Source organism: Pan paniscus, chromosome 22 (genome assembly GCF_029289425.2).
Source record: "Pan paniscus chromosome 22, NHGRI_mPanPan1-v2.0_pri, whole genome shotgun sequence".
Taxonomy (NCBI): Eukaryota; Metazoa; Chordata; class Mammalia; order Primates; family Hominidae; genus Pan; species Pan paniscus.
In genome coordinates, this window is record NC_073271.2 from 42,496,920 (window position 1) to 42,523,157 (window position 26,238).

General features: G+C 62.8%; 1 protein-coding gene across 7 annotated transcripts in view; it reads left to right on the forward strand.

Moving 5' to 3' along the window:
- The window catches only part of PCNT (pericentrin), a 203,298-nt gene that overhangs the window by 75,963 nt on the left and 101,097 nt on the right, over positions 1–26,238 (forward strand). For 4 of the 7 annotated variants that reach the window (XM_055105153.2, XM_055105160.2, XM_055105158.2 and 1 more), the window contains exons 22-24: positions 111–340; positions 860–976; positions 1,081–1,101. In XM_055105153.2, coding sequence (XP_054961128.2) covers positions 111–340; positions 860–976; positions 1,081–1,101 — 368 coding nt within the window. The remainder of the gene's footprint in view (positions 1–110; positions 341–859; positions 977–1,080; positions 1,102–26,238) is intronic. The other 3 variants (XM_055105154.2, XM_055105159.2, XM_055105156.2) reach the window with 1 other exon arrangement.

The window sequence follows — 26,238 nt, forward strand, 5'->3', positions numbered from 1 at the left end:
ACTTCATTTTCGGTGGGTTTTGGCTGAATCACCATCAGGAGATGCACGTGTCATGCACCAGCCTCTGAGGTGCGGGGGTGTCCCCGTGTCTGTCCTGTTTGCATCCTTAGCTCTCCGGAAGGAAGTGGAGGATCTGACCAAAGAACAGTCGGAGACCAGGAAGCAGGCTGAGAAGGACCGCTCAACCCTGCTCTCCCAGATGAAGATTTTGGAGTCTGAGTTAGAAGAACAGCTGTCTCAGCATCGCGGGTGTGCCAAGCAGGCGGAGGCCGTCACTGCCCTGGAACAGCAGGTGGCATCACTGGACAAGCATTTGCGCAACCAGCGGCAATTCATGGATGTAAGAATTCTGAATAATACATTTTTTTGCATCACTAAAAGTTGCCGTTACAGCATGAACTTCTTTCCAGATCGTTACGTAAGCTTCTGCAGTAGGATGTTGAAGAGGGCGCCCCACACCTGCTGCACAGGTGCACCCAGGTCGCTGACTCTTGGTGGGTGTCTTCTTGCCCACATGTTGTGGCGCAGCCCTCTGAGGGCCGCCTCCCATGGTCTTGCCATGCTCCTTCTCACAGTCACGGAGGCGTCACTTGGGGCCCGGGCTGGGCCTTTGCTGCGGCTCTCACTGGTTCTTGTCCTCCCACCCACCAGTCTCAGACGTTCCTCTGTGTTCCATGCAGAGAGCTGTTTTTCTTTACTTAAGTCCATTTTACAAAGTGACTGTGATGAGGGGGGTATTTGGAGTCTGAGCTGCTGGGCAGTTGCACTTGTACGTGCAGTGGAAGCCTGGGTGGACCTTCGCTGCAGGGGGCACGCCAGCCCCGTCGGGGTGGTCCCAACATGCTGCCTCCCCTCCCAGGAGCAGGCAGCCGAGCGGGAGCACGAGCGCGAGGAGTTCCAGCAGGAGATTCAGAGGCTGGAGGGGCAGCTCCGCCAGGCGGCCAAGCCGCAGCCCTGGGGCCCTCGCGACAGCCGGGTGAGTCGGTACAGCATGCAGTGCTGCTGGTTGCTGTCTTTCACTGTGTTTTTAAGCTTTAACTTTCTTTAAATTTTTGCTTTCCATGTACATGAAATCGGCAGCAGGCACCGCTGGATGGAGAGGTGAGGAGGCGTCAACGAGATGGGCACTCCCTGTGCTGGCGCCCAGGCTCCCCTGCGCTCACTGGGACTGTCCTGCCACCGACCCGTTTTCTTGCTCTTGTTTGGGCTGCACCCATCTGCTTTCTCTTGTCTGAGGAAGCTGTAGTAGGTTTATTTTTTTAAAAAATTAATGGTGGATTCACACACAGTTGTAAGACTCGGATCCCTCCTGCCTGGCACGTGGTTCCCCAGAGGTCTCATCCACAGAGTCTAGGTGTCTCTGTTCAGCCTGTGGGTCTGGGTCTCCCTGTGCAGCCTGTGGGTCTAGGTCTCCCTGTGCAGCCTGTGGGTCTGGGTCTGCCTGTGCAGCCTGTGGGTCTAGGTCTCCCTGTGCAGCCTGTGGGTCTAGGTCTCCCTGTGCAGCCTGTGAGTCTGGGTCTCCCTGTGCAGCCTGTGGGTCTGGGTATCTCTGTGCGGCCTGTGGGTCTAGGTCTCCCTGTGCAGCCTGTGGGTCTGGGTCTCCCTGTGCAGCCTGTGGGTCTGGGTCTCTCTGTGCAGCCTGTGGGTCTGGGTCTCCCTGTGCAGCCTGTGAGTCTGGGTCTCCCTGTGCAGCCTGTGGGTCTGGGTCTCCCTGTGCAGCCTGTGGGTCTGGGTCTCTCTGTGCAGCCTGTGGGTCTAGGTCTCCCTGTGCAGCCTGTGGGTCTAGGTCTCTGTGCAGCCTGTGAGTCTGGGTCTCCCTGTGCAGCCTGTGGGTCTGGGTCTCCCTGTGCAGCCTGTGGGTCTAGGTCTCCCTGTGCAGCCTGTGGGTCTGGGTCTCCCTGTGCAGCCTGTGGGTCTGGGTCTCCCTGTGCAGCCTGTGAGTCTGGGTCTCCCTGTGCAGCCTGTGAGTCTAGGTCTCCCTGTGCAGCCTGTGAGTCTGGGTCTCTCTGCAGCCTGTGAGTCAGGGTCTCCCTGTGCAGCCTGTGGGTCTAGGTCTCCCTGTGCAGCCTGTGGGTCTAGGTCTCCCTGTGCAGCCTGTGAGTCTAGGTCTCCCTGTGCAGCCTGTGAGTCTAGGTCTCCCTGTGCAGCCTGTGAGTCTGGGTCTCTCTGCAGCCGGTGAGTCTGGGTCTCCCTGTGCAGCCTGTGAGTCTAGGTCTCCCTGTGTAGCCTGTGAGTCTGGGTCTCTCTGCAGCCTGTGAGACTGGGTCTCCCTGTGCAGCCTGTGGGTCTGGGTCTCCCTGTGCAGCCTGTGAGTCTAGGTCTCCCTGTGCAGCCTGTGAGTCTGGGTCTCCCTGTGCAGCCTATGGGTCTCGGTCTCCCTGTGCAGCCTGTGGGTCTAGGTCTCTGTGCAGCCTGTGGGTCTGGGTCTCCCTGTGCAGCCTGTGGGTCTGGGTCTCTCTGTGCAGCCTGTGGGTCTAGGTCTCTGTGCAGCCTGTGGGTCTGGGTCTCCCTGTGCAGCCTGTGAGTCTGGGTCTCTGTGCAGCCTGTGGGTCTGGATCTCCCTGTGCAGCCTGTGGGTCTAGGTCTCCCTGTGCAGCCTGTGAGTCTGGGTCTCCCTGTGCAGCCTGTGGGTCTAGGTCTCTGTGCAGCCTGTGGGTCTGGGTCTCCCTGTGCAGCCTGTGAGTCTGGGTCTCTGTGCAGCCTGTGGGTCTGGGTCTCTCTGTGCAGCCTGTGGGTCTAGGTCTCTGTGCAGCCTGTGGGTCTGGGTCTCCCTGTGCAGCCTGTGGGTCTGGGTCTCTGTGCAGCCTGTGGGTCTGGGTCTCCCTGTGCAGCCTGTGGGTCTAGGTCTCTGTGCAGCCTGTGGGTCTGGGTCTCCCTGTGCAGCCTGTGAGTCTGGGTCTCTGTACAGCCTGTGGGTCTGGGTCTCTCTGTGCAGCCTGTGGGTCTAGGTCTCTGTGCAGCCTGTGAGTCTGGGTCTCCCTGTGCAGCCTGTGAGTCTGGGTCTCCCTGTGCAGCCTGTGGGTCTGGGTCTCCCTGTGCAGCCTGTGAGTCTGGGTCTCCCTGTGCAGCCTGTGGGTCTGGGTCTCCCTGTGCAGCCTGTGGGTCTGGGTCTCCCTGTGCAGCCTATGAGTCTGGGTCTCCCTGTGCAGCCTATGAGTCTGGGTCTCCCTGTGCAGCCTGTGGGTCTGGGTCTCCCTGTGCAGCCTGTGGGTCTAGGTCTCCCTGTGCAGCCTGTGGGTCTGGGTCTCCCTGTGCAGCCTGTGGGTCTGGGTCTCTCTGTGCAGCCTGTGGGTCTGGGTCTCCCTGTGCAGCCTGTGGGTCTGGGTCTCCCTGTGCAGCCTGTGGGTCTAGGTCTCTGTGCAGCCTGTGAGTCTGGGTCTCCCTGTGCAGCCTGTGGGTCTGGGTCTCCCTGTGCAGCCTGTGGGTCTGGGTCTCCCTGTGCAGCCTGTGGGTCTGGGTCTCCCTGTGCAGCCTGTGGGTCTGGGTCTCCCTGTGCAGCCTGTGGGTCTGGGTCTCCCTGTGCAGCCTGTGGGTCTGGGTCTCCCTGTGCAGCCTGTGGGTCTGGGTCTCCCTGTGCAGCCTGTGGGTCTGGGTCTCCCTGTGCAGCCTGTGAGTCTGGGTCTCCCTGTGCAGCCTGTGAGTCTGGGTCTCCCTGTGCAGCCTGTGAGTCTGGGTCTCTCTGCAGCCTGTGAGTCTGGGTCTCCCTGTGCAGCCTGTGGGTCTAGGTCTCCCTGTGCAGCCTGTGGGTCTGGGTCTCCCTGTGCAGCCTGTGAGTCTAGGTCTCCCTGTGCAGCCTGTGAGTCTAGGTCTCTCTGTGCAGCCTGTGAGTCTGGGTCTCTCTGCAGCCTGTGAGTCTGGGTCTCCCTGTGCAGCCTGTGAGTCTAGGTCTCCCTGTGTAGCCTGTGAGTCTGGGTCTCTCTGCAGCCTGTGAGTCCGGGTCTCCCTGTGCAGCCTGTGGGTCTGGGTCTCCCTGTGCAGCCTGTGAGTCTAGGTCTCCCTGTGCAGCCTGTGAGTCTGGGTCTCCCGGTGCAGCCTGTGGGTCTAGGTCTCTGTGCAGCCTGTGGGTCTGGGTCTCCCTGTGCAGCCTGTGGGTCTGGGTCTCCCTGTGCAGCCTGTGGGTCTGGGTCTCCCTGTGCAGCCTGTGGCTCTGGGTCTCTGTGCAGCCTGTGGGTCTGGGTCTCTGTGCAGCCTGTGGGTCTGGGTCTCTCTGTGCAGCCTGTGGGTCTAGGTCTCTGTGCAGCCTGTGGGTCTGCGTCTCCCTGTGCAGCCTGTGAGTCTGGGTCTCTGTGCAGCCTGTGGGTCTGGGTCTCTGTGCAGCCTGTGAGTCTGGGTCTCCCTGTGCAGCCTGTGGGTCTGGGTCTCCCTGTGCAGCCTGTGGGTCTGGGTCTCTCTGTGCAGCCTGTGGGTCTCGGTCTCTGTGCAGCCTGTGGGTCTGGGTCTCCCTGTGCAGCCTGTGAGTCTGGGTCTCCCTGTGCAGCCTGTGGGTCTAGGTCTCCCTGTGCAGCCTGTGAGTCTGGGTCTCTCTGCAGCCTGTGAGTCTGGGTCTCCCTGTGCAGCCTGTGAGTCTGGGTCTCCCTGTGCAGCCTGTGAGTCTGGGTCTCCCTGTGTAGCCTGTGAGTCTGGGTCTCTCTGCAGCCTGTGAGTCTGGGTCTCCCTGTGCAGCCTGTGGGTCTGGGTCTCCCTGTGCAGCCTGTGAGTCTAGGTCTCCCTGTGCAGCCTGTGAGTCTGGGTCTCCCTGTGCAGCCTGTGGGTCTCGGTCTCCCTGTGCAGCCTGTGGGTCTAGGTCTCTGTGCAGCGTGTGGGTCTGGGTCTCCCTGTGCAGCCTGTGGGTCTGGGTCTCTGTGCAGCCTGTGGGTCTGGGTCTCTCTGTGCAGCCTTTGGGTCTAGGTCTCTGTGCAGCCTGTGGGTCTGGGTCTCCCTGTGCAGCTTGTGAGTCTGGGTCTCTGTGCAGCCTGTGGGTCTGGGTCTCTCTGCAGCCTGTGAGTCTGGGTCTCCCTGTGCAGCCTGTGGGTCTAGGTCTCCCTGTGCAGCCTGTGAGTGTGGGTCTCCCTGTGCAGCCTGTGGGTCTAGGTCTCTGTGCAGCCTGTGGGTCTGGGTCTCCCTGTGCAGCCTGTGAGTCTGGGTCTCTGTGCAGCCTGTGGGTCTGGGTCTCTCTGTGCAGCCTGTGGGTCTAGGTCTCTGTGCAGCCTGTGGGTCTGGGTCTCCCTGTGCAGCCTGTGAGTCTGGGTCTCCCTGTGCAGCCTGTGGGTCTAGGTCTCCCTGTGCAGCCTGTGGGTCTAGGTCTCCCTGTGCAGCCTGTGGGTCTGGGTCTCCCTGTGCAGCCTGTGGGTCTGGGTCTCCCTGTTCAGCCTGTGGGTCTGGGTCTCCCTGTGCAGCCTGTGGGTCTGGGTCTCCCTGTGCAGCCTGTGGGTCTGGGTCTCCCTGTGCTGCCTGTGAGTCTGGGTCTCCCTGTGCAGCCTGTGAGTCTGGGTCTCCCTGTGCAGCCTGTGAGTCAGGGTCTCCCTGTGCAGCCTGTGGGTCTAGGTCTCCCTGTGCAGCCTGTGGGTCTAGGTCTCCCTGTGCAGCCTGTGGGTCTAGGTCTCCCTGTGCAGCCTGTGAGTCTAGGTCTCCCTGTGCAGCCTGTGAGTCTAGGTCTCCCTGTGCAGCCTGTGAGTCTGGGTCTCTCTGCAGCCTGTGAGTCTGGGTCTCCCTGTGCAGCCTGTGAGTCTAGGTCTCCCTGTGTAGCCTGTGAGTCTGGGTCTCTCTGCAGCCTGTGAGTCTGGGTCTCCCTGTGCAGCCTGTGGGTCTGGGTCTCCCTGTGCAGCCTGTGAGTCTAGGTCTCCCTGTGCAGCCTGTGAGTCTGGGTCTCCCTGTGCAGCCTATGGGTCTCGGTCTCCCTGTGCAGCCTGTGGGTCTAGGTCTCTGTGCAGCCTGTGGGTCTGGGTCTCCCTGTGCAGCCTGTGGGTCTGGGTCTCTGTGCAGCCTGTGGGTCTGGGTCTCTCTGTGCAGCCTGTGGGTCTAGGTCTCTGTGCAGCCTGTGGCTCTGGGTCTCCCTGTGCAGCCTGTGAGTCTGGGTCTCTGTGCAGCCTGTGGGTCTGGGTCTCTGTGCAGCCTGTGAGTCTGGGTCTCCCTGTGCAGCCTGTGGGTCTAGGTCTCCCTGTGCAGCCTGTGAGTCTGGGTCTCCCTGTGCAGCCTGTGGGTCTGGGTCTCCCTGTGCAGCCTGTGGGTCTGGGTCTCCCTGTGCAGCCTGTGAGTCTGGGTCTCTGTGCAGCCTGTGGGTCTGGGTCTCTCTGTGCAGCCTGTGGGTCTAGGTCTCTGTGCAGCCTGTGGGTCTGGGTCTCCCTGTGCAGCCTGTGGGTCTAGGTCTCCCTGTGCAGCCTGTGGGTCTAGGTCTCCCTGTGCAGCCTGTGGGTCTAGGTCTCCCTGTGCAGCCTGTGAGTCTAGGTCTCCCTGTGCAGCCTGTGAGTCTAGGTCTCCCTGTGCAGCCTGTGAGTCTGGGTCTCTCTGCAGCCTGTGAGTCTGGGTCTCCCTGTGCAGCCTGTGAGTCTAGGTCTCCCTGTGTAGCCTGTGAGTCTGGGTCTCTCTGCAGCCTGTGAGTCTGGGTCTCCCTGTGCAGCCTGTGGGTCTGGGTCTCCCTGTGCAGCCTGTGAGTCTAGGTCTCCCTGTGCAGCCTGTGAGTCTGGGTCTCCCTGTGCAGCCTATGGGTCTCGGTCTCCCTGTGCAGCCAGTGGGTCTAGGTCTCTGTGCAGCCTGTGGGTCTGGGTCTCCCTGTGCAGCCTGTGGGTCTGGGTCTCTGTGCAGCCTGTGGGTCTGGGTCTCTCTGTGCAGCCTGTGGGTCTAGGTCTCTGTGCAGCCTGTGGCTCTGGGTCTCCCTGTGCAGCCTGTGAGTCTGGGTCTCTGTGCAGCCTGTGGGTCTGGGTCTCTGTGCAGCCTGTGAGTCTGGGTCTCCCTGTGCAGCCTGTGGGTCTAGGTCTCCCTGTGCAGCCTGTGAGTCTGGGTCTCCCTGTGCAGCCTGTGGGTCTGGGTCTCCCTGTGCAGCCTGTGGGTCTGGGTCTCCCTGTGCAGCCTGTGGGTCTGGGTCTCTGTGCAGCCTGTGGGTCTGGGTCTCTCTGTGCAGCCTGTGGGTCTAGGTCTCTGTGCAGCCTGTGGGTCTGGGTCTCCCTGTGCAGCCTGTGAGTCTAGGTCTCTGTGCAGCCTGTGAGTCTGGGTCTCCCTGTGCAGCCTGTGGGTCTGGGTCTCCCTGTGCAGCCTGTGGGTCTGGGTCTCCCTGTGCAGCCTGTGGGTCTGGGTCTCTCTGTGCAGCCTGTGGGTCTGGGTCTCCCTGTGCAGCCTGTGAGTCTGGGTCTCTCTGCAGCCTGTGAGTCTGGGTCTCCCTGTGCAGCCTGTGGGTCTAGGTCTCCCTGTGCATCCTGTGGGTCTAGGTCTCCCTGTGCAGCCTGTGAGTCTAGGTCTCCCTGTGCAGCCTGTGAGTCTAGGTCTCCCTGTGCAGCCTGTGAGTCTGGGTCTCTCTGCAGCCTGTGGGTCTGGGTCTCCCTGTGCAGCCTGTGGGTCTGGGTCTCTCTGTGCGGCCTGTGGGTCTGGGTCTCCCTGTGCGGCCTGTGGGTCTGGGTCTCTCTGCAGCCTGTGAGTCTGGGTCTCCCTGTGCAGCCTGTGGGTCTAGGTCTCCCTGTGCATCCTGTGGGTCTAGGTCTCCCTGTGCAGCCTGTGAGTCTAGGTCTCCCTGTGCAGCCTGTGAGTCTAGGTCTCCCTGTGCAGCCTGTGAGTCTGGGTCTCTCTGCAGCCTGTGGGTCTGGGTCTCCCTGTGCAGCCTGTGGGTCTGGGTCTCTCTGTGCGGCCTGTGGGTCTGGGTCTCCCTGTGCGGCCTGTGGGTCTGGGTCTCCCTGTGCGGCCTGTGGGTCTAGGTCTCTGTGCGGCCTGTGAGTCTGGGTCTCCCTGTGCAGCCTGTGGGTCTGGGTCTCCCTGTGCAGCCTGTGGGTCTGGGTCTCCCTGTGCAGCCTGTGGGTCTGGGTCTCCCTGTGCAGCCTGTGGGTCTGGGTCTCCCTGTGCAGCCTGTGGGTCTGGGTCTCCCTGTGCAGCCTGTGGGTCTGGGTCTCCCCGTGCAGCCTGTGGGTCTGGGTCTCCCCGTGCAGCCTGTGGGTCTGGGTCTCCCCGTGCAGCCTGTGGGTCTGGGTCTCCCTGTGCAGCCTGTGGGTCTGGGTCTCCCTGTGCAGCCTGTGGGTCTGGGTCTCTCTGTGCAGCCTGTGGGTCTGGGTCTCCCTGTGCAGCCTGTGCGTCTGGGTCTCCCTGTGCAGCCTGTGGGTCTAGGTCTCTGTGCAGCCTGTGAGTCTGGGTCTCCCTGTGCAGCCTGTGGGTCTGGGTCTCCCTGTGCAGCCTGTGCGTCTAGGTCTCCCTGTTCAGCCTGTGGGTCTAGGTCTCTGTGCAGCCTGTGAGTCTGGGTCTCCCTGTGCAGCCTGTGGGTCTGGGTCTCCCTGTGCAGCCTGTGAGTCTGAGTCTCCCTGTGCAGCCTGTGAGTCTAGGTCTCCCTGTGCAGCCTGTGAGTCTGGGTCTCTCTGCAGCCTGTGAGTCAGGGTCTCCCTGTGCAGCCTGTGGGTCTAGGTCTCCCTGTGCAGCCTGTGGGTCTAGGTCTCCCTGTGCAGCCTGTGAGTCTAGGTCTCCCTGTGCAGCCTGTGAGTCTAGGTCTCCCTGTGCAGCATGTGAGTCTGGGTCTCTCTGCAGCCTGTGAGTCTGGGTCTCCCTGTGCAGCCTGTGAGTCTGGGTCTCCCTGTGCAGCCTGTGAGTCTAGGTCTCCCTGTGTAGCCTGTGAGTCTGGGTCTCTCTGCAGCCTGTGAGTCTGGGTCTCCCTGTGCAGCCTGTGGGTCTGGGTCTCCCTGTGCAGCCTGTGAGTCTAGGTCTCCCTGTGCAGCCTGTGAGTCTGGGTCTCCCTGTGCAGCCTGTGGGTCTAGGTCTCTGTGCATCCTGTGTGTCTGGGTCTCCCTGTGCAGCCTGTGGGTCTGGGTCTCTGTGCAGCCTGTGGGTCTGGGTCTCTCTGTGCAGCCTGTGGGTCTAGGTCTCTGTGCAGCCTGTGGGTCTGGGTCTCCCTGTGCAGCCTGTGAGTCTGGGTCTCCCTGTGCAGCCTGTGGGTCTAAGTCTCCCTGTTCAGCCTGTGGGTCTGGGTCTCCCTGTGCAGCCTGTGAGTCTAGGTCTCCCTGTGCAGCCTGTGGGTCTGGGTCTCTGGGCAGCCTGTGAGTCTGGGTCTCCCTGTGCAGCCTGTGGGTCTGGGTCTCCCTGTGCAGCCTGTGGGTCTGGGTCTCTCTGTGCAGCCTGTGGGTCTCGGTCTCCCTGTGCAGCCTGTGGGTCTACGTCTCCCTGTGCAGCCTGTGGGTCTGGGTCTCCCTGTGCAGCCTGTGAGTCTGGGTCTCCCTGTGCAGCCTGTGGGTCTAGGTCTCTGTGCAGCCTGTGGGTCTGGGTCTCCCTGTGCAGCCTGTGAGTCTGGGTCTCCCTGTGCAGCCTGTGGGTCTAGGTCTCCCTGTGCAGCCTGTGGGTCTAGGTCTCCCTGTGCAGCCTGTGGGTCTTGGTCTCTGTGCAGCCTGTGAGTCTGGGTCTCCCTGTGCAGCCTGTGGGTCTGGGTCTCCCTGTGCAGCCTGTCGGTCTGGGTCTCTCTGTGCAGCCTGTGGGTCTAGGTCTCCCTGTGCAGCCTGTGGGTCTAGGTCTCCCTGTGCAGCCTGTGGGTCTGGGTCTCCCTGTGCAGCCTGTGAGTCTGGGTCTCCCTGTGCAGCCTGTGAGTCTGGGTCTCCCTGTGCAGCCTGTGAGTCTGGGTCTCTCTGCAGCCTGTGAGTCTGGGTCTCCCTGTGCAGCCTGTGAGTCTAGGTCTCCCTGTGTAGCCTGTGAGTCTGGGTCTCTCTGCAGCCTGTGAGTCTGGGTCTCCCTGTGCAGCCTGTGGGTCTGGGTCTCCCTGTGCAGCCTGTGAGTCTGGGTCTCCCTGTGCAGCCTATGGGTCTGGGTCTCCCTGTGCAGCCTGTGGGTCTAGGTCTCTGTGCAGCCTGTGGGTCTGGGTCTCCCTGTGCAGCCTGTTGGTCTGGGTCTCTGTGCAGCCTGTGGGTCTGGGTCTCTGTGCAGCCTGTGAGTCTGGGTCTCTGTGCAGCCTGTGAGTCTGGGTCTCCCTGTGCAGCCTGTGGGTCTGGGTCTCCCTGTGCAGCCTGTGAGTCTGGGTCTCTGTGCAGCCTGTGAGTCTGGGTCTCCCTGTGCAGCCTGTGGGTCTGGGTCTCCCTGTGCAGCCTGTGAGTCTGGGTCTCTGTGCAGCCTGTGGGTCTAGGTCTCTCTGTGCAGCCTGTGGGTCTAGGTCTCTGTGCAGCCTGTGAGTCTGGGTCTCCCTGTGCAGCCTGTGAGTCTGGGTCTCCCTGTGCAGCCTGTGGGTCTAGGTCTCTGTGCAGCCTGTGGGTCTGGGTCTCCCTGTGCAGCCTGTGAGTCTGGGTCTCTCTGTGCAGCCTGTGGGTCTCTCTGTGCAGCCTGTGGGTCTGGGTCTCCCTGTGCAGCCTGTGAGTCTGGGTCTCCCTGTGCAGCCTGTGGGTCTGGGTCTCCATGTGCAGCCTGTGAGTCTGGGTCTCCCTGTGCAGCCTGTGGGTCTGGGTCTCCCTGTGCAGCCTGTGGGTCTGGGTCTCCCTGTGCAGCCTGTGGGTCTGGGTCTCCCTGTGCAGCCTCTGGGTCTGGGTCTCCATGTGCAGCCTGTGGGTCTGGGTCTCCCTGTGCAGCCTGTGGGTCTGGGTCTCCCTGTGCAGCCTGTGAGTCTGGGTCTCCCTGTGCAGCCTGTGGGTCTGGGTCTCTCTGTGCAGCCTGTGGGTCTGGGTCTCCCTGTGCAGCCTGTGGGTCTGGGTCTCCCTGTGCAGCCTGTGGGTCTAGGTCTCTGTGCAGCCTGTGAGTCTGGGTCTCCCTGTGCAGCCTGTGGGTCTGGGTCTCCCTGTGCAGCCTGTGGGTCTGGGTCTCCCTGTGCATCCTGTGGGTCTGGGTCTCTCTGTGCAGCCTGTGGGTCTAGGTCTCCCTGTGCAGCCTGTGAGTCTGGGTCTCTCTGCAGCCTGTGAGTCTGGGTCTCCCTGTGCAGCCTGTGGGTCTAGGTCTCCCTGTGCAGCCTGTGGGTCTAGGTCTCCCTGTGCAGCCTGTGAGTCTAGGTCTCCCTGTGCAGCCTGTGAGTCTAGGTCTCCCTGTGCAGCCTGTGAGTCTAGGTCTCCCTGTGCAGCCTGTGAGTCTGGGTCTCTCTGCAGCCTGTTGGTCTGGGTCTCCCTGTGCAGCCTGTGGGTCTGGGTCTCTCTGTGCGGCCTGTGGGTCTGGGTCTCCCTGTGCGGCCTGTGGGTCTGGGTCTCCCTGTGCGGCCTGTGGGTCTAGGTCTCTGTGCGGCCTGTGAGTCTGGGTCTCCCTGTGCAGCCTGTGGGTCTGGGTCTCCCTGTGCAGCCTGTGGGTCTGGGTCTCCCTGTGCAGCCTGTGGGTCTGGGTCTCCCTGTGCAGCCTGTGGGTCTGGGTCTCCCTGTGCAGCCTGTGGGTCTGGGTCTCCCCGTGCAGCCTGTGAGTCTGGGTCTCCCCGTGCAGCCTGTGGGTCTGGGTCTCCCCGTGCAGCCTGTGGGTCTGGGTCTCCCCGTGCAGCCTGTGGGTCTGGGTCTCCCTGTGCAGCCTGTGGGTCTGGGTCTCTCTGTGCAGCCTGTGGGTCTGGGTCTCCCTGTGCAGCCTCTGCGTCTGGGTCTCCCTGTGCAGCCTGTGGGTCTAGGTCTCTGTGCAGCCTGTGGGTCTGGGTCTCCCTGTGCAGCCTGTGGGTCTAGGTCTCCCTGTGCAGCCTGTGCGTCTAGGTCTCCCTGTGCAGCCTGTGGGTCTAGGTCTCTGTGCAGCCTGTGAGTCTGGGTCTCCCTGTGCAGCCTGTGGGTCTGGGTCTCCCTGTGCAGCCTGTGAGTCTGGGTCTCCCTGTGCAGCCTGTGAGTCTAGGTCTCTCTGTGCAGCCTGTGAGTCTGGGTCTCTCTGCAGCCTGTGAGTCAGGGTCTCCCTGTGCAGCCTGTGGGTCTAGGTCTCCCTGTGCAGCCTGTGGGTCTAGGTCTCCCTGTGCAGCCTGTGAGTCTAGGTCTCCCTGTGCAGCCTGTGAGTCTAGGTCTCCCTGTGCAGCATGTGAGTCTGGGTCTCTCTGCAGCCTGTGAGTCTGGGTCTCCCTGTGCAGCCTGTGAGTCTGGGTCTCCCTGTGCAGCCTGTGAGTCTAGGTCTCCCTGTGTAGCCTGTGAGTCTGGGTCTCTCTGCAGCCTATGAGTCTGGGTCTCCCTGTGCAGCCTGTGGGTCTGGGTCTCCCTGTGCAGCCTGTGGGTCTGGGTCTCCCTGTGCAGCCTGTGGGTCTGGGTCTCTCTGTGCAGCCTGTGGGTCTGGGTCTCCCTGTGCAGCCTGTGAGTCTGGGTCTCTCTGCAGCCTGTGAGTCTGGGTCTCCCTGTGCAGCCTGTGGGTCTAGGTCTCCCTGTGCAGCCTGTGGGTCTAGGTCTCCCTGTGCAGCCTGTGAGTCTAGGTCTCCCTGTGCAGCCTGTGAGTCTAGGTCTCCCTGTGCAGCCTGTGAGTCTGGGTCTCTCTGCAGCCTGTGGATCTGGGTCTCCCTGTGCAGCCTGTGGGTCTGGGTCTCTCTGTGCGGCCTGTGGGTCTGGGTCTCCCTGTGCGGCCTGTGGGTCTGGGTCTCCCTGTGCGGCCTGTGGGTCTAGGTCTCTGTGCGGCCTGTGAGTCTGGGTCTCCCTGTGCAGCCTGTGGGTCTGGGTCTCCCTGTGCAGCCTGTGGGTCTGGGTCTCCCTGTGCAGCCTGTGGGTCTGGGTCTCCCTGTGCAGCCTGTGGGTCTGGGTCTCCCTGTGCAGCCTGTGGGTCTGGGTCTCCCTGTGCAGCCTGTGGGTCTGGGTCTCCCTGTGCAGCCTGTGAGTCTGGGTCTCCCTGTGCAGCCTGTGGGTCTGGGTCTCCCCGTGCAGCCTGTGGGTCTGGGTCTCCCTGTGCAGCCTGTGGGTCTGGGTCTCCCTGTGCAGCCTGTGGGTCTGGGTCTCTCTGTGCAGCCTGTGGGTCTGGGTCTCCCTGTGCAGCCTGTGCGTCTGGGTCTCCCTGTGCAGCCTGTGGGTCTAGGTCTCTGTGCAGCCTGTGAGTCTGGGTCTCCCTGTGCAGCCTGTGGGTCTAGGTCTCCCTGTGCAGCCTGTGCGTCTAGGTCTCCCTGTTCAGCCTGTGGGTCTAGGTCTCTGTGCAGCCTGTGAGTCTGGGTCTCCCTGTGCAGCCTGTGGGTCTGGGTCTCCCTGTGCAGCCTGTGAGTCTGAGTCTCCCTGTGCAGCCTGTGAGTCTAGGTCTCCCTGTGCAGCCTGTGAGTCTGGGTCTCTCTGCAGCCTGTGAGTCAGGGTCTCCCTGTGCAGCCTGTGGGTCTAGGTCTCCCTGTGCAGCCTGTGGGTCTAGGTCTCCCTGTGCAGCCTGTGAGTCTAGGTCTCCCTGTGCAGCCTGTGAGTCTAGGTCTCCCTGTACAGCATGTGAGTCTGGGTCTCTCTGCAGCCTGTGAGTCTGGGTCTCCCTGTGCAGCCTGTGAGTCTGGGTCTCCCTGTGCAGCCTGTGAGTCTAGGTCTCCCTGTGTAGCCTGTGAGTCTGGGTCTCTCTGCAGCCTGTGAGTCTGGGTCTCCCTGTGCAGCCTGTGGGTCTGGGTCTCCCTGTGCAGCCTGTGAGTCTAGGTCTCCCTGTGCAGCCTGTGAGTCTGGGTCTCCCTGTGCAGCCTGTGGGTCTAGGTCTCTGTGCATCCTGTGGGTCTGGGTCTCCCTGTGCAGCCTGTGGGTCTGGGTCTCTGTGCAGCCTGTGGGACTGGGTCTCTCTGTGCAGCCTGTGGGTCTAGGTCTCTGTGCAGCCTGTGGGTCTGGGTCTCCCTGTGCAGCCTGTGAGTCTGGGTCTCCCTGTGCAGCCTGTGGGTCTAAGTCTCCCTGTTCAGCCTGTGGGTCTGGGTCTCCCTGTGCAGCCTGTGAGTCTAGGTCTCCCTGTGCAGCCTGTGGGTCTGGGTCTCTGGGCAGCCTGTGAGTCTGGGTCTCCCTGTGCAGCCTGTGGGTCTGGGTCTCCCTGTGCAGCCTGTGGGTCTGGGTCTCTCTGTGCAGCCTGTGGGTCTCGGTCTCCCTGTGCAGCCTGTGGGTCTACGTCTCCCTGTGCAGCCTGTGGGTCTGGGTCTCCCTGTGCAGCCTGTGAGTCTGGGTCTCCCTGTGCAGCCTGTGGGTCTAGGTCTCTGTGCAGCCTGTGGGTCTGGGTCTCCCTGTGCAGCCTGTGAGTCTGGGTCTCCCTGTGCAGCCTGTGGGTCTAGGTCTCCCTGTGCAGCCTGTGGGTCTAGGTCTCCCTGTGCAGCCTGTGGGTCTTGGTCTCTGTGCAGCCTGTGAGTCTGGGTCTCCCTGTGCAGCCTGTGGGTCTGGGTCTCCCTGTGCAGCCTGTCGGTCTGGGTCTCTCTGTGCAGCCTGTGGGTCTAGGTCTCCCTGTGCAGCCTGTGGGTCTAGGTCTCCCTGTGCAGCCTGTGGGTCTGGGTCTCCCTGTGCAGCCTGTGAGTCTGGGTCTCCCTGTGCAGCCTGTGAGTCTGGGTCTCCCTGTGCAGCCTGTGAGTCTGGGTCTCTCTGCAGCCTGTGAGTCTGGGTCTCCCTGTGCAGCCTGTGAGTCTAGGTCTCCCTGTGTAGCCTGTGAGTCTGGGTCTCTCTGCAGCCTGTGAGTCTGGGTCTCCCTGTGCAGCCTGTGGGTCTGGGTCTCCCTGTGCAGCCTGTGAGTCTCGGTCTCCCTGTGCAGCCTATGGGTCTGGGTCTCCCTGTGCAGCCTGTGGGTCTAGGTCTCTGTGCAGCCTGTGGGTCTGGGTCTCCCTGTGCAGCCTGTTGGTCTGGGTCTCTGTGCAGCCTGTGGGTCTGGGTCTCTGTGCAGCCTGTGAGTCTGGGTCTCTGTGCAGCCTGTGAGTCTGGGTCTCCCTGTGCAGCCTGTGGGTCTGGGTCTCCCTGTGCAGCCTGTGAGTCTGGGTCTCTGTGCAGCCTGTCAGTCTGGGTCTCCCTGTGCAGCCTGTGGGTCTGGGTCTCCCTGTGCAGCCTGTGAGTCTGGGTCTCTGTGCAGCCTGTGGGTCTAGGTCTCTCTGTGCAGCCTGTGGGTCTAGGTCTCTGTGCAGCCTGTGAGTCTGGGTCTCCCTGTGCAGCCTGTGAGTCTGGGTCTCCCTGTGCAGCCTGTGGGTCTAGGTCTCTGTGCAGCCTGTGGGTCTGGGTCTCCCTGTGCAGCCTGTGAGTCTGGGTCTCTCTGTGCAGCCTGTGGGTCTCTCTGTGCAGCCTGTGGGTCTGGGTCTCCCTGTGCAGCCTGTGAGTCTGGGTCTCCCTGTGCAGCCTGTGGGTCTGGGTCTCCATGTGCAGCCTGTGAGTCTGGGTCTCCCTGTGCAGCCTGTGGGTCTGGGTCTCCCTGTGCAGCCTGTGGGTCTGGGTCTCCCTGTGCAGCCTGTGGGTCTGGGTCTCCCTGTGCAGCCTGTGGGTCTGGGTCTCCATGTGCAGCCTGTGGGTCTGGGTCTCCCTGTGCAGCCTGTGGGTCTGGGTCTCCCTGTGCAGCCTGTGAGTCTGGGTCTCCCTGTGCAGCCTGTGGGTCTGGGTCTCTCTGTGCAGCCTGTGGGTCTGGGTCTCCCTGTGCAGCCTGTGGGTCTGGGTCTCCCTGTGCAGCCTGTGGGTCTAGGTCTCTGTGCAGCCTGTGAGTCTGGGTCTCCCTGTGCAGCCTGTGGGTCTGGGTCTCCCTGTGCAGCCTGTGGGTCTGGGTCTCCCTGTGCATCCTGTGGGTCTGGGTCTCTCTGTGCAGCCTGTGGGTCTAGGTCTCCCTGTGCAGCCTGTGAGTCTGGGTCTCTCTGCAGCCTGTGAGTCTGGGTCTCCCTGTGCAGCCTGTGGGTCTAGGTCTCCCTGTGCAGCCTGTGGGTCTAGGTCTCCCTGTGCAGCCTGTGAGTCTAGGTCTCCCTGTGCAGCCTGTGAGTCTAGGTCTCCCTGTGCAGCCTGTGAGTCTGGGTCTCTCTGCAGCCTGTTGGTCTGGGTCTCCCTGTGCAGCCTGTGGGTCTGGGTCTCTCTGTGCGGCCTGTGGGTCTGGGTCTCCCTGTGCGGCCTGTGGGTCTGGGTCTCCCTGGGCGGCCTGTGGGTCTAGGTCTCTGTGCGGCCTGTGAGTCTGGGTCTCCCTGTGCAGCCTGTGGGTCTGGGTCTCCCTGTGCAGCCTGTGGGTCTGGGTCTCCCTGTGCAGCCTGTGGGTCTGGGTCTCCCTGTGCAGCCTGTGGGTCTGGGTCTCCCTGTGCAGCCTGTGGGTCTGGGTCTCCCTGTGCAGCCTGTGGGTCTGGGTCTCCCCGTGCAGCCTGTGAGTCTGGGTCTCCCCGTGCAGCCTGTGGGTCTGGGTCTCCCCGTGCAGCCTGTGGGTCTGGGTCTCCCTGTGCAGCCTGTGGGTCTGGGTCTCCCTGTGCAGCCTGTGGGTCTGGGTCTCTCTGTGCAGCCTGTGGGTCTGGGTCTCCCTGTGCAGCCTCTGCGTCTGGGTCTCCCTGTGCAGCCTGTGGGTCTAGGTCTCTGTGCAGCCTGTGGGTCTGGGTCTCCCTGTGCAGCCTGTGGGTCTAGGTCTCCCTGTGCAGCCTGTGCGTCTAGGTCTCCCTGTGCAGCCTGTGGGTCTAGGTCTCTGTGCAGCCTGTGAGTCTGGGTCTCCCTGTGCAGCCTGTGGGTCTGGGTCTCCCTGTGCAGCCTGTGAGTCTGGGTCTCCCTGTGCAGCCTGTGAGTCTAGGTCTCCCTGTGCAGCCTGTGAGTCTGGGTCTCTCTGCAGCCTGTGAGTCAGGGTCTCCCTGTGCAGCCTGTGGGTCTAGGTCTCCCTGTGCAGCCTGTGGGTCTAGGTCTCCCTGTGCAGCCTGTGAGTCTAGGTCTCCCTGTGCAGCCTGTGAGTCTAGGTCTCCCTGTGCAGCATGTGAGTCTGGGTCTCTCTGCAGCCTGTGAGTCTGGGTCTCCCTGTGCAGCCTGTGAGTCTGGGTCTCCCTGTGCAGCCTGTGAGTCTAGGTCTCCCTGTGTAGCCTGTGAGTCTGGGTCTCTCTGCAGCCTGTGAGTCTGGGTCTCCCTGTGCAGCCTGTGGGTCTGGGTCTCCCTGTGCAGCCTGTGAGTCTAGGTCTCCCTGTGCAGCCTGTGAGTCTGGGTCTCCCTGTGCAGCCTGTGGGTCTAGGTCTCTGTGCATCCTGTGGGTCTGGGTCTCCCTGTGCAGCCTGTGGGTCTGGGTCTCTGTGCAGCCTGTGGGTCTGGGTCTCTCTGTGCAGCCTGTGCGTCTAGGTCTCTGTGCAGCCTGTGGGTCTGGCTCTCCCTGTGCAGCCTGTGAGTCTGGGTCCCTGTGCAGCCTGTGGGTCTGGGTCTCTGTGCAGCCTGTGAGTCTGGGTCTCACTGTGCAGCCTGTGGGTCTAGGTCTCCCTGTGTAGCCTGTGAGTCTGGGTCTCCCTGTGCAGCCTGTGGGTCTAGGTCTCTGTGCAGCCTGTGGGTCTGGGTCTCCCTGTGCAGCCTGTGAGTCTGGGTCTCTGTGCAGCCTGTGGGTCTGGGTCTCTCTGTGCAGCCTGTGGGTCTAGGTCTCTGTGCAGCCTGTGAGTCTGGGTCTCCCTGTGCAGCCTGGGAGTCTGGGTCTCCCTGTGCAGCCTGTGGGTCTAGGTCTCCCTGTTCAGCCTGTGGGTCTAGGTCTCCCTGTGCAGCCTGTGAGTCTGGGTCTCCCTGTGCAGCCTGTGGGTCTGGGTCTCCCTGTGCAGCCTGTGTGTCTGGGTCTCTCTGTGCAGCCTGTGGGTCTAGGTCTCCCTGTGCAGCCTGTGGGTCTAGGTCTCCCTGTGCAGCCTGTGGGTCTGGGTCTCCCTGTGCAGACTGTGAGTCTGGGTCTCCCTGTGCAGCCTGTGAGTCTAGGTCTCCCTGTGCAGCCTGTGAGTCTGGGTCTCTCTGCAGCCTGTGAGTCTGGGTCTCCCTGTGCAGCCTGTGAGTCTAGGTCTCCCTGTGTAGCCTGTGAGTCTGGGTCTCTCTGCAGCCTGTGAGTCTGGGTCTCCCTGTGCAGCCTGTGGGTCTGGGTCTCCCTGTGCAGCCTGTGAGTCTAGGTCTCCCTGTGCAGCCTGTGAGTCTGGGTCTCCCTGTGCAGCCTATGGGTCTCGGTCTCCCTGTGCAGCCTGTGGGTCTAGGTCTCTGTGCAGCCTGTGGGTCTGGGTCTCCCTGTGCAGCCTGTGGGTCTGGGTCTCTGTGCAGCCTGTGGGTCTGGGTCTCTCTGTGCAGCCTGTGGGTCTACGTCTCTGTGCAGCCTGTGGGTCTGGGTCTCCCTGTGCAGCCTGTGAGTCTGGGTCTCTGTGCAGCCTGTGGGTCTGGGTCTCTGTGCAGCCTGTGAGTCTGGGTCTCCCTGTGCAGCCTGTGGGTCTAGGTCTCCCTGTGCAGCCTGTGAGTCTGGGTCTCCCTGTGCAGCCTATGGGTCTAGGTCTCTGTGCAGCCTGTGGGTCTGGGTCTCCCTGTGCAGCCTGTGAGTCTGGGTCTCTGTGCAGCCTGTGGGTCTGGGTCTCTCTGTGCAGCCTGTGGGTCTAGGTCTCTGTGCAGCCTGTGGGTCTGGGTCTCACTGTGCAGCCTGTGAGTCTGGGTCTCCCTGTGCAGCCTGTGGGTCTAGGTCTCTGTGCAACCTGTGGGTCTGGGTCTCCCTGTGCAGCCTGTGAGTCTGGGTCTCTGTGCAGCCTGTGGGTCTGGGTCTCTCTGTGCAGCCTGTGGGTCTAGGTCTCTGTGCAGCCTGTGGGTCTGGGTCTCCCTGTGCAGCCTGTGAGTCTGGGTCTCCCTGTGCAGCCTGTGGGTCTGGGTCTCCCTGTGCAGCCTGTGGGTCTGGGTCTCCCTGTGCAGCCTGTGGGTCTGGGTCTCTCTGTGCAGCCTGTGGGTCTGGGTCTCCCTGTGCAGCCTGTGGGTCTAGGTCTCCCTGTGCAGCCTGTGGGTCTAGGTCTCTGTGCAGCCTGTGAGTCTGGGTCTCCCTGTGCAGCCTGTGGGTCTGGGTCTCCCTGTGCAGCCTGTGGGTCTAGGTGTCCCTGTGCAGCCTGTGGGTCTGGGTCTCCCTGTGCAGCCTGTGGGTCTTGGTCTCTCTGTGCAGCCTGTGGGTCTGGGTCTCCCTGTGCAGCCTGTGAGTCTGGGTCTCCCTGTGCAGCCTGTGAGTCTGGGTCTCCCTGTGCAGCCTGTGAGTCTAGGTCTCCCTGTGCAGCCTGTGAGTCTGGGTCTCTCTGCAGCCTGTGAGTCTGAGTCTCCTTGTGCAGCCTGTGGGTCTAGGTCTCCCTGTGCAGCCTGTGGGTCTGGGTCTCTCTGCAGCCTGTGAGTCTGGGTCTCCCTGTGCAGCCTGTGGGTCTAGGTCTCCCTGTGCAGCCTGTGGGTCTAGGTCTCCCTGTGCAGCCTGTGAGTCTAGGTCTCCCTGTGCAGCCTGTGGGTCTGGGTCTCCCTGTGCAGCCTGTGGGTCTGGGTCTCTCTGTGCAGCCTGTGGGTCTAGGTCTCCCTGTGCAGCCTGTGGGTCTGGGTCTCCCTGTGCAGCCTGTGGGTCTGGGTCTCCCTGTGCAGCCTGTGAGTCTGGGTCTCCCTGTGCAGCCTGTGAGTCTGGGTCTCCCTGTGCAGCCTGTGAGTCTGGGTCTCTCTGCAGCCTGTGAGTCTGGGTCTCCCTGTGCAGCCTGTGGGTCTAGGTCTCCCTGTGCAGCCTGTGGGTCTAGGTCTCCCTGTGCAGCCTGTGAGTCTAGGTCTCCCTGTGCAGCCTGTGAGTCTAGGTCTCCCTCTGCAGCCTGTGAGTCTTGGTCTCTCTGCAGCCTGTGGGTCTGGGTCTCCCTGCAGCCTGTGGGTCTGGGTCTCTCTGTGCAGCCTGTGGGTCTGGGTCTCTCTGTGCGGCCTGTGGGTCTGGGTCTCCCTGTGCGGCCTGTGGGTCTGGGTCTCCCTGTGCAGCCTGTGGGTCTAGGTCTCTGTGCAGCCTGTGAGTCTGGGTCTCCCTGTGCAGCCTGTGGGTCTGGGTCTCCCTGTGCAGCCTGTGGGTCTGGGTCTCCCTGTGCAGCCTGTGAGTCTGGGTCTCCCTGTGCAGCCTGTGGGTCTGGGTCTCCCTGTGCAGCCTGTGGGTCTGGGTCTCTCTGTGCAGCCTGTGGGTCTGGGTCTCCCTGTGCAGCCTGTGGGTCTGGGTCTCCCTGTGCAGCCTGTGGGTCTGGGTCTCCCTGTGCAGCCTGTGGGTCTAGGTGTCCCTGTGCAGCCTGTGGGTCTGGGTCTCCCTGTGCAGCCTGTGGGTCTTGGTCTCTCTGTGCAGCCTGTGGGTCTGGGTCTCCCTGTGCAGCCTGTGAGTCTGGGTCTCCCTGTGCAGCCTGTGAGTCTGGGTCTCCCTGTGCAGCCTGTGAGTCTAGGTCTCCCTGTGCAGCCTGTGAGTCTGGGTCTCTCTGCAGCCTGTGAGTCTGGGTCTCCTTGTGCAGCCTGTGGGTCTAGGTCTCCCTGTGCAGCCTGTGGGTCTGGGTCTCTCTGCAGCCTGTGAGTCTGGGTCTCCCTGTGCAGCCTGTGGGTCTAGGTCTCCCTGTGCAGCCTGTGGGTCTAGGTCTCCCTGTGCAGCCTGTGAGTCTAGGTCTCCCTGTGCAGCCTGTGGGTCTGGGTCTCCCTGTGCAGCCTGTGGGTCTGGGTCTCTCTGTGCAGCCTGTAGGTCTAGGTCTCCCTGTGCAGCCTGTGGGTCTGGGTCTCCCTGTGCAGCCTGTGGGTCTGCGTCTCCCTGTGCAGCCTGCGAGTCTGGGTCTCCCTGTGCAGCCTGTGAGTCTGGGTCTCCCTGTGCAGCCTGTGAGTCTGGGTCTCTCTGCAGCCTGTGAGTCTGGGTCTCCCTGTGCAGCCTGTGAGTCTAGGTCTCCCTGTGTAGCCTGTGAGTCTGGGTCTCTCTGCAGCCTGTGAGTCTGGGTCTCCCTGTGCAGCCTGTGGGTCTGGGTCTCCCTGTGCAGCCTGTGAGTCTGGGTCTCCCTGTGCAGCCTGTGAGTCTGGGTCTCCCTGTGCAGCCTATGGGTCTCGGTCTCCCTGTGCAGCCTGTGGGTCTATGTCTCCCTGTGCAGCCTGTGGGTCTGGGTCTCCCTGTGCAGCCTGTGGGTCTGGGTCTCTGTGCAGCCTGTGGGTCTGGGTCTCTCTGTGCAGCCTGTGGGTCTAGGTCTCTGTGCAGCCTGTGGGTCTGGGTCTCCCTGTGCAGCCTGTGAGTCTGGGTCTCTGTGCAGCCTGTGGGTCTGGGTCTCTGTGCAGCCTGTGAGTCTGGGTCTCCCTGTGCAGCCTGTGGGTCTAGGTCTCCCTGTGCAGCCTGTGAGTCTGGGTCTCCCTGTGCAGCCTGTGGGTCTAGGTCTCTGTGCAGCCTGTGGGTCTGGGTCTCCCTGTGCAGCCTGTGAGTCTGGGTATCTGTGCAGCCTGTGGGTCTGGGTCTCCCTGTGCAGCCTGTGAGTCTGGGTCTCCCTGTGCAGCCTGTGGGTCTGGGTCTCCCTGTGCAGCCTGTGAGTCTGGGTCTCCCTGTGCAGCCTGTGGGTCTGGGTCTCCCTGTGCAGCCTGTGGGTCTGGGTCTCCCTGTGCAGCCTGTGGGTCTGGGTCTCCCTGTGCAGCCTGTGGGTCTGGGTCTCCATGTGCAGCCTGTGGGTCTGGGTCTCCCTGTGCAGCCTGTGAGTCTAGGTCTCCCTGTGCAGCCTGTGAGTCTGGGTCTCTCTGCAGCCTGTTGGTCTGGGTCTCCCTGTGCAGCCTGTGGGTCTGGGTCTCTCTGTGCGGCCTGTGGGTCTGGGTCTCCCTGTGCGGCCTGTGGGTCTGGGTCTCCCTGTGCGGCCTGTGGGTCTAGGTCTCTGTGCGGCCTGTGAGTCTGGGTCTCCCTGTGCAGCCTGTGGGTCTGGGTCTCCCTGTGCAGCCTGTGGGTCTGGGTCTCCCTGTGCAGCCTGTGGGTCTGGGTCTCCCCGTGCAGCCTGTGGGTCTGGGTCTCCCCGTGCAGCCTGTGGGTCTGGGTCTCCCCGTGCAGCCTGTGAGTCTGGGTCTCCCCGTGCAGCCTGTGGGTCTGGGTCTCCCCGTGCAGCCTGTGGGTCTGGGTCTCCCCGTGCAGCCTGTGGGTCTGGGTCTCCCTGTGCAGCCTGTGGGTCTGGGTCTCTCTGTGCAGCCTGTGGGTCTGGGTCTCCCTGTGCAGCCTCTGCGTCTGGGTCTCCCTGTGCAGCCTGTGGGTCTAGGTCTCTGTGCAGCCTGTGGGTCTGGGTCTCCCTGTGCAGCCTGTGGGTCTAGGTCTCCCTGTGCAGCCTGTGCGTCTAGGTCTCCCTGTGCAGCCTGTGGGTCTAGGTCTCTGTGCAGCCTGTGAGTCTGGGTCTCCCTGTGCAGCCTGTGGGTCTGGGTCTCCCTGTGCAGCCTGTGAGTCTGGGTCTCCCTGTGCAGCCTGTGAGTCTAGGTCTCTCTGTGCAGCCTGTGAGTCTGGGTCTCTCTGCAGCCTGTGAGTCAGGGTCTCCCTGTGCAGCCTGTGGGTCTAGGTCTCCCTGTGCAGCCTGTGGGTCTAGGTCTCCCTGTGCAGCCTGTGAGTCTAGGTCTCCCTGTGCAGCCTGTGAGTCTAGGTCTCCCTGTGCAGCATGTGAGTCTGGGTCTCTCTGCAGCCTGTGAGTCTGGGTCTCCCTGTGCAGCCTGTGAGTCTGGGTCTCCCTGTGCAGCCTGTGAGTCTAGGTCTCCCTGTGTAGCCTGTGAGTCTGGGTCTCTCTGCAGCCTATGAGTCTGGGTCTCCCTGTGCAGCCTGTGGGTCTGGGTCTCCCTGTGCAGCCTGTGGGTCTGGGTCTCCCTGTGCAGCCTGTGGGTCTGGGTCTCTCTGTGCAGCCTGTGGGTCTGGGTCTCCCTGTGCAGCCTGTGAGTCTGGGTCTCTCTGCAGCCTGTGAGTCTGGGTCTCCCTGTGCAGCCTGTGGGTCTAGGTCTCCCTGTGCAGCCTGTGGGTCTAGGTCTCCCTGTGCAGCCTGTGAGTCTAGGTCTCCCTGTGCAGCCTGTGAGTCTAGGTCTCCCTGTGCAGCCTGTGAGTCTGGGTCTCTCTGCAGCCTGTGGGTCTGGGTCTCCCTGTGCAGCCTGTGGGTCTGGGTCTCTCTGTGCGGCCTGTGGGTCTGGGTCTCCCTGTGCGGCCTGTGGGTCTGGGTCTCCCTGTGCGGCCTGTGGGTCTAGGTCTCTGTGCGGCCTGTGAGTCTGGGTCTCCCTGTGCAGCCTGTGGGTCTGGGTCTCCCTGTGCAGCCTGTGGGTCTGGGTCTCCCTGTGCAGCCTGTGGGTCTGGGTCTCCCTGTGCAGCCTGTGGGTCTGGGTCTCCCTGTGCAGCCTGTGGGTCTGGGTCTCCCTGTGCAGCCTGTGGGTCTGGGTCTCCCTGTGCAGCCTGTGAGTCTGGGTCTCCCTGTGCAGCCTGTGGGTCTGGGTCTCCCCGTGCAGCCTGTGGGTCTGGGTCTCCCTGTGCAGCCTGTGGGTCTGGGTCTCCCTGTGCAGCCTGTGGGTCTGGGTCTCTCTGTGCAGCCTGTGGGTCTGGGTCTCCCTGTGCAGCCTGTGCGTCTGGGTCTCCCTGTGCAGCCTGTGGGTCTAGGTCTCTGTGCAGCCTGTGAGTCTGGGTCTCCCTGTGCAGCCTGTGGGTCTAGGTCTCCCTGTGCAGCCTGTGCGTCTAGGTCTCCCTGTTCAGCCTGTGGGTCTAGGTCTCTGTGCAGCCTGTGAGTCTGGGTCTCCCTGTGCAGCCTGTGGGTCTGGGTCTCCCTGTGCAGCCTGTGAGTCTGAGTCTCCCTGTGCAGCCTGTGAGTCTAGGTCTCCCTGTGCAGCCTGTGAGTCTGGGTCTCTCTGCAGCCTGTGAGTCAGGGTCTCCCTGTGCAGCCTGTGGGTCTAGGTCTCCCTGTGCAGCCTGTGGGTCTAGGTCTCCCTGTGCAGCCTGTGAGTCTAGGTCTCCCTGTGCAGCCTGTGAGTCTAGGTCTCCCTGTACAGCATGTGAGTCTGGGTCTCTCTGCAGCCTGTGAGTCTGGGTCTCCCTGTGCAGCCTGTGAGTCTGGGTCTCCCTGTGCAGCCTGTGAGTCTAGGTCTCCCTGTGTAGCCTGTGAGTCTGGGTCTCTCTGCAGCCTGTGAGTCTGGGTCTCCCTGTGCAGCCTGTGGGTCTGGGTCTCCCTGTGCAGCCTGTGAGTCTAGGTCTCCCTGTGCAGCCTGTGAGTCTGGGTCTCCCTGTGCAGCCTGTGGGTCTAGGTCTCTGTGCATCCTGTGGGTCTGGGTCTCCCTGTGCAGCCTGTGGGTCTGGGTCTCTGTGCAGCCTGTGGGTCTGGGTCTCTCTGTGCAGCCTGTGGGTCTAGGTCTCTGTGCAGCCTGTGGGTCTGGGTCTCCCTGTGCAGCCTGTGAGTCTGGGTCTCCCTGTGCAGCCTGTGGGTCTAAGTCTCCCTGTTCAGCCTGTGGGTCTGGGTCTCCCTGTGCAGCCTGTGAGTCTAGGTCTCCCTGTGCAGCCTGTGGGTCTGGGTCTCTGGGCAGCCTGTGAGTCTGGGTCTCCCTGTGCAGCCTGTGGGTCTGGGTCTCCCTGTGCAGCCTGTGGGTCTGGGTCTCTCTGTGCAGCCTGTGGGTCTCGGTCTCCCTGTGCAGCCTGTGGGTCTACGTCTCCCTGTGCAGCCTGTGGGTCTGGGTCTCCCTGTGCAGCCTGTGAGTCTGGGTCTCCCTGTGCAGCCTGTGGGTCTAGGTCTCTGTGCAGCCTGTGGGTCTGGGTCTCCCTGTGCAGCCTGTGAGTCTGGGTCTCCCTGTGCAGCCTGTGGGTCTAGGTCTCCCTGTGCAGCCTGTGGGTCTAGGTCTCCCTGTGCAGCCTGTGGGTCTTGGTCTCTGTGCAGCCTGTGAGTCTGGGTCTCCCTGTGCAGCCTGTGGGTCTGGGTCTCCCTGTGCAGCCTGTCGGTCTGGGTCTCTCTTTGCAGCCTGTGGGTCTAGGTCTCCCTGTGCAGCCTGTGGGTCTAGGTCTCCCTGTGCAGCCTGTGGGTCTGGGTCTCCCTGTGCAGCCTGTGAGTCTGGGTCTCCCTGTGCAGCCTGTGAGTCTGGGTCTCCCTGTGCAGCCTGTGAGTCTGGGTCTCTCTGCAGCCTGTGAGTCTGGGTCTCCCTGTGCAGCCTGTGAGTCTAGGTCTCCCTGTGTAGCCTGTGAGTCTGGGTCTCTCTGCAGCCTGTGAGTCTGGGTCTCCCTGTGCAGCCTGTGGGTCTGGGTCTCCCTGTGCAGCCTGTGAGTCTCGGTCTCCCTGTGCAGCCTATGGGTCTGGGTCTCCCTGTGCAGCCTGTGGGTCTAGGTCTCTGTGCAGCCTGTGGGTCTGGGTCTCCCTGTGCAGCCTGTTGGTCTGGGTCTCTGTGCAGCCTGTGGGTCTGGGTCTCTGTGCAGCCTGTGAGTCTGGGTCTCTGTGCAGCCTGTGAGTCTGGGTCTCCCTGTGCAGCCTGTGGGTCTGGGTCTCCCTGTGCAGCCTGTGAGTCTGGGTCTCTGTGCAGCCTGTGAGTCTGGGTCTCCCTGTGCAGCCTGTGGGTCTGGGTCTCCCTGTGCAGCCTGTGAGTCTGGGTCTCTGTGCAGCCTGTGGGTCTAGGTCTCTCTGTGCAGCCTGTGGGTCTAGGTCTCTGTGCAGCCTGTGAGTCTGGGTCTCCCTGTGCAGCCTGTGAGTCTGGGTCTCCCTGTGCAGCCTGTGGGTCTAGGTCTCTGTGCAGCCTGTGGGTCTGGGTCTCCCTGTGCAGCCTGTGAGTCTGGGTCTCTCTGTGCAGCCTGTGGGTCTCTCTGTGCAGCCTGTGGGTCTGGGTCTCCCTGTGCAGCCTGTGAGTCTGGGTCTCCCTGTGCAGCCTGTGGGTCTGGGTCTCCATGTGCAGCCTGTGAGTCTGGGTCTCCCTGTGCAGCCTGTGGGTCTGGGTCTCCCTGTGCAGCCTGTGGGTCTGGGTCTCCCTGTGCAGCCTGTGGGTCTGGGTCTCCCTGTGCAGCCTGTGGGTCTGGGTCTCCATGTGCAGCCTGTGGGTCTGGGTCTCCCTGTGCAGCCTGTGGGTCTGGGTCTCCCTGTGCAGCCTGTGAGTCTGGGTCTCCCTGTGCAGCCTGTGGGTCTGGGTCTCTCTGTGCAGCCTGTGGGTCTGGGTCTCCCTGTGCAGCCTGTGGGTCTGGGTCTCCCTGTGCAGCCTGTGGGTCTAGGTCTCTGTGCAGCCTGTGAGTCTGGGTCTCCCTGTGCAGCCTGTGGGTCTGGGTCTCCCTGTGCAGCCTGTGGGTCTGGGTCTCCCTGTGCATCCTGTGGGTCTGGGTCTCTCTGTGCAGCCTGTGGGTCTAGGTCTCCCTGTGCAGCCTGTGAGTCTGGGTCTCTCTGCAGCC